This window comes from Micropterus salmoides, unplaced genomic scaffold, assembly GCF_014851395.1.
Source record: "Micropterus salmoides isolate LMB-PRFRI ecotype aquatic unplaced genomic scaffold, ASM1485139v1 Ms_hic_scaffold_2, whole genome shotgun sequence".
NCBI lineage: Eukaryota > Metazoa > Chordata > Actinopteri > Centrarchiformes > Centrarchidae > Micropterus > Micropterus salmoides.
The window spans coordinates 37,605,481-37,611,355 of NW_024041150.1; the positions used below are offsets into that span (position 1 = coordinate 37,605,481).

Consider the following 5,875-nt stretch of genomic DNA (forward strand, 5'->3'; position numbering starts at 1 on the left):
TGTTAGTTTCTTTCCGGTGACAGGGCCATTACATTGGTGAGTAACGCATACACTTGAAAAGCTTTCTGTTCCCCATAACAAAGAAACCTAGATTGTGTAAATGATCATGCATCCCTTTGCTCGGGGCCAGACGTTAGTGACTGTCCTAGGAGACAGAACCTCTGGTACAGCTGATTAACGCTGTACTTCTCTGTTTCTCTTTTATTAATAAATTCTTCAAAGACAGTTTACTCAATTATTTGCTCAATCCCTTACCAGGAATATAAATTTCCAAGACAGCATACAGTGTAAGAGCTGAAATAGTCTCTCTAGATTTTAGTAGTTCTAGACAAAAGATGAATGAATGAGTTTGAACATCTCAAGGTACAAGGTACAAAGTTGTTTATTAGTCATTATACAGCACAAGGCTGCATAACGAAACGAAATTTGTAGTTCCTTCGTGCTACACACACAACATATAATTAAGTGTAGGCCTATATTAAAATATGGCAACATATACAGTACAATAAAATAAAACAGTTATTTATATACATACACTTACACACCTTGAGCATTCCACAGTGCATTTTTTGAATGTGCATCTGGGGTGAATGTAAACAGCAGCAACCAGATGATAACATGAAAGTTTCATCTTCACAATAAACAGTGTGACATTTGGGAAACAGAGTCCATCCTGTGTGACTGCGTTTGTGCACCAAGCACCATCGATGTAAAACACAGAGTCCACCTCCTCTCATCTTGCCGGAGTCTTGCGCTGACAGCTCGGAACACGGACCACCTGCCGAGTGCTTCATGCGGTTGTTGATGCGGCAGGTCTCTGTATTGCATTTTACTTAAAGATTTTCTTTAAGTGCTATCATCGTCATAGTTCTACACGCTCTGCTGTTATCTTGTGGCTTATCATCATCATCATCATCATGCTATTTCAGTGGTTAGACTTCCTGGAACGGTGAGCTTCTGCATTAACATTATGGTTGTTCAGTGTTTTGGTTTCTAGAAGCAAAAGCATAAAGGAGTGGATTCAGGCAGCTGTTCACAAATACCAGTGCTCCAGTGATGTTCCAGCTGTTTATACAAAACTTCAACAGGCCCTTGTTGTTGAGCAAAAAAGCTGCCACACCAAGCACATTTATGATATGATGTGGCATCCATAGGACAAAGGAGGTCACGATGATTCTTGCAACCAGCCGGGTCATCTGTGGGTTGTTGAAGAAAGCTGCCTGGTTCACTTTTCTGTGGAGGTGGATATATGAAAATGCAATGACAGAAAATGAAACTAATCCCACCAGGGACTCTATCAGCAGCATGGCTACATCCTGGTTGTGGGAATAGTAGTGAGATTGGCATTCTGTCCAGTCCTGATCCGTGGTCACTAGCGAAACCACTAAAGTAGGGATGGACAGGATCATCACAACCAGCCAGAGCAGAACCAGCAGCCTCTTCTTTCTGACCTGATGTAAGTACGTCTGCAGGTACACCACCTGTAGGTAGCGCTGGACACTCAGCACCGTCACAGTCAGCAGGCTACCATAAAGGCTGCAGTACACTAGATACGCTAGGAGCTTACAGGCCACCAGGCCGAGGGTCCAGCTGAACAGAAAAGTGTATATCCACACTGGCAGGGTGAGCAGGCAGAGCAAGTCTGATATGGCCAAATTCAGCATCAAACTCTGGCTCACACTGGACAGGTGGTGCCAGTTTGGTTTGAGGATGATCACAGCAATGTTTCCAGGAACTCCTAGCGTGAAGCAGAGGGACAGCATTACCGCAGGGACCAGACCTCGGGAGTTCCACAATTCGGGAGGTGGATGTGCAGGAAAGGAGGAGGTGTTAGAAGTGACCACAGTGGAGTTGAGTTGTTCCATGCTGCAAACCTGAAAGTGATGATGGCAACAGTGCACTCAGTCAAAGGAAGATGTTTGAGGCATTCAAAGAGGAACAACAAAAAAACAAATGATGTCATATTCCATCGTGGCTGCAGTAGCAAGACTATATTATCGGATGTATTTTCTTATATTTAGTCTTTTCATTAACTGTTGTTTCCTCTGACTGGATCTCTCCTAAAGCTAAGATGCTTATACAGTAGATATCATTATCAATGGAAAGAAATGGCATAGGAAACAGTTTTTCACAACAACACCTCCACAGAAGTAAAAATAAAAAATACAGCAATAGAAAATAGGCCCTAAGGATAAGTTAGTGTCTTTGGCTAGAGCAACCGATAAGAACCTTAAAAATGTTAAACACAGTTTACCTATTGAATTACTACCTTAGTGAAGAAATAAGTTCATTGTCTACTACTTGTACTTTAAATGTAGTGATTGTTTATTTTATTTCAAAATTAATCAAGGGCAAGCACACAACTTATACTGATTAGAACTGTCTAAAAAATGATAAAATGTTTAAAATACAAAACCTGGTTAGCTGAGCTGGAGTGATTTAGATGTCTTCTTTTGGAGAGAAAGGGACAGGAAGGAGTTCTCCTGGCCAGTGAAATCCTTCCTTCGCTGCGGAGCCGTAGACTCTTGTCGATGACGCTTTGTCCAAAGCCCTCAAAATGTCTCTAAAAATCTTCAGTCAATGTTACAGTTGAAAGAGCGAAACTTTAGAGTCCAATAATTCTTCGGATGGTTGGTTGTGGTTATCCTCTGTGGCTCAATCTCCTGAAGTCCACTGAAGAAAACTATTGCTGTTCAAATCCCCAACTCTTGTTGTAAGCTTTAGTCCTGTGCGGTGATGTTTCTGCTCTGAATCAGATGCATTTGAGATCTGCCGAGATATGTCTGACTATTCTTTATATAGAGGGGGGTGGGGTATTATCAGATGTTTTTCACAACAACACCTACACAGAAGTAAAAATAAAAAATGCAGCAGGGGGTGGGGGTTTCAGGATATCTTCATCTTTTGTCCTTCCACTTCTCCTTTTCCATCCCTGTCTCTGCTGCTGACTCATAGTCATGTCTTCACCCAAACTCAGTGACCTTTCGCACAGTGGTTTAACCTTAACTCCATACTTTGACCATATTATTTCTTTTACAATCAAAAGATTTATTTATCTTCAATTTACCTTATTTTCAGTCATCATCACATCATGTTTTAATACCAAATCATCTTTGTTTTAATCATTATTCAGTATAGTGCTTATAGCATTGCTAAGATCTGTGTTTTACAGAAGGAAATATGTTGCACTTCCCTTTTCTCACTCACTGTTGTTACTAAAGGGAGAAAGGCTCCAGCTTTATTCTTTGTGACCTGATAGCAAGAGCAGTGGGATCTCAACTTATTTGGCACTCCCTCCTTAAGATCACTGGCTGTCTTTGACACTCCGATGCTAATCTTCGGTGAGCATGAAGTCACCCACTTCCTTTTCTGAATGCTTCTTTCCCACATTTCAGCTTCCTCAGACCTCTGCCTGCCTAGAGTCCTGAGGTTGTTCTTAAGGCTACCACACCATAGACCTCTGACGTAGGGTGGTAAGTTGTGTGTGTTGTCCTGGTTCTCTTCAAGCTTGGAATTGGCTTGAGCTGCTCAACCCCTTGGATTTCCTTCTTCTTTCTAGCACCGTTATGGTGCTCTTTGTGGTGAAGACATCCTTCTTCTTTCCCTTACAACCTGCAATGTATTGAACACATACTTCACAGTCATGGGACACGATGAGCCTGGCCTCGAGGATCCCAAAGTTGTTGCTTCTCCAATTCCTTCCGTGCAGGCACGGTGCCTGCAAGGCCCAGTGCTTCATGTGCGGCCTGCACCAGTTCCATCTCGAACTCTTCTGGGACAAACCTTCTTCTGGTTGTCTTTTTCAATCCCGACAAAGACGATCCTCTTCAGCTGCACACAGCGCTCCACTTCATCACTTCCTTGCCAGTGATTTATTCCAATGGGCCTTCTGATGTAACACATATGGTGGCACTTGGAATTCTGGATCCTCACTGTTGCTTCCATTTGTCTCTTCCCTCCGGCTCAGCATCTGTGGCTCCTCAGCCGACGCCCCTGCATTTGAGTCATCTGCTTTTCAAAGCCTCCCTTAGCGCTTCGGGTCAGAGATGAGTTGCAGACTGGTTGTCTATTCAGCGCCGCTATCTGGATATAGCTTGACTGCTCCTTTCAGTCGCTCTCTCCCCCGCTTCTCCCTCAGGACGTGTGTGGGTAGGTGACGTCTGCTTTTCTCTAGCTCAGTGGTTCTCAACCTTTTTTGGGCCAGCGCCCCCCTATCCATTATCCAGGTCCTTTACCACCCCCCATCCAAAAAGATGTTGGCTATTTTCCCTGAATATTGTTGATTATTATTATTATTATTATTATTATTATTATTATTATTATTATTATTATTATTATTATTATTGTTACTTTTGTTATTGAAAAACATGAAAAAACACATAAGCTAATTGAATGGCAAACTTCAGATTTATTACTTTCCCATGGAAGAAGAAAGTTATTTCACCTGTAGATCAACTTATTTAATATCATCCCTGCTGAGTCAGCACACATGATTTAGTCTTTCCTCCTCTCTTGTGTCTTATGTTTGGGGAAGTAACCTCTTTAAATGTGATTGTGGCACCTTTTCACCAAAACGAAACTAACTGACAACATGTGATCAGGCACACAAATCCATACACGTTAACTACTGCTTTTCTCTAGCTCAGTGGTTCTCAACCTTTTTTATCCATTATCCAGGTCCTTTACCGTCCCCCATCCAAAAAGATGTTGGCTATTTTCCCTGAATATTGTTGATTATTATTATTATTATTAATATTTTTGTTGTTGTTGTTACTTTTGTTATTGAAAAACATGAAAAAACACATAGGCTAATTGAATGGCAAACTTTCCCATGGAAGAAGAAAGATATGTAAATAGTAATTTTATTTAATTAAAAGGTTTCCTCCCAGAAACTGTGTGTGAACCCAGGGACTCTTTTCTTGGCGGTGGCACTTAATAAGTGGGTGGTATGGGGGTCCTCCCCTAGAAGATTTTGAGCATTAAAAACCTAATTTCCTGCATTCTGGTGAAAATGTTTGCTCCAATTTCCTATTGCTTTCAAATATGTTTCACCTGTAGATCAACATATTTAATATCATCCCTGCTGAGTCAGCAGTAGAAATGCTATTACTGGCACCTCTTCAGCTACCAATTCACACTCTGTATCTGTGGTCCAAGCTGGACTCAAACCGGCGTCTCCTTATGGACTGACCTACTGCCGCCCCTATAATAAGAGTACTACTAAACCAATAAAGTGCCACTACTAGGAATAACAATCATCATCATGCTGCATACAATTGCATACCACAACTACTTTTACTGTCCTTTTTACAAGAGATGCATGTCAGAAGCTCACAAATATATATATTTATTTTTAAAAAGGCTATGTAATTTCCTGAAACAGCTTTGTACAGCAATTTTTTATTTGATTGTGGGGAAAGGCTGGGTGCCAGTGGCGGAGGTTCTAGCTGTAAGTTGCTGGACTGGTAAAGATGAGATGCTGGAGATCCTGACATCCCAGTGCCAGAATCCCGGACTAGAGCGACTTGCAGAGGTTGATGGATGTGGGCTGAAAGAGGTTTTTGGCACCCCGGTGCCCAGTGACCCGACTAAAGCTCCCCCGAAACGGTTTCCAACAACTAATTTTTGGATGGTTCTATGTCTATGTGACGAACTGATTGACGCAGTCAGGTTAGTGATGACTGGGAGCGAGCGACAGAGAACACAGGCATCCCGGTGCCAAAGCCCCTTTACTCTGAAACAATCATTTGCTCCAATTTGAAATAACATTGGTTTGGAATGGCTTGGTTTGAAATGACTGTTCGCTCAAAACGACTGTTCAATCGAAATGACTGTCCCTTGAGACAACTTTAGCTTGAAACAACTTTGGTTTAAA

At 41.8% G+C, this 5,875-nt stretch overlaps 1 protein-coding gene across 1 annotated transcript; it reads right to left on the minus strand.

The window, feature by feature from the left end:
- Positions 1–561: 561 nt before the first annotated feature.
- LOC119913019 (leukotriene B4 receptor 1-like) lies at positions 562–4,390 on the minus strand. The gene is made up of 2 exons (XM_038732329.1): positions 2,417–4,390; positions 562–1,874 (listed from the first exon to the last, which is right to left on the minus strand). Exon 2 carries the CDS (start codon positions 1,863–1,865, stop codon positions 969–971), a length of 897 nt encoding a protein of 298 aa, XP_038588257.1. The 5' UTR covers positions 1,866–1,874; positions 2,417–4,390; the 3' UTR covers positions 562–968.
- Between the last annotated feature and the right edge of the window lie 1,485 nt (positions 4,391–5,875).

Excerpts from the sequence above, each read along its gene's own strand:
- LOC119913019 (XM_038732329.1), bottom strand. The coding sequence starts at position 1,865 with ATGGAACAACTCAACTCCACTGTGGTCACTTCTAACACCTCCTCCTTT.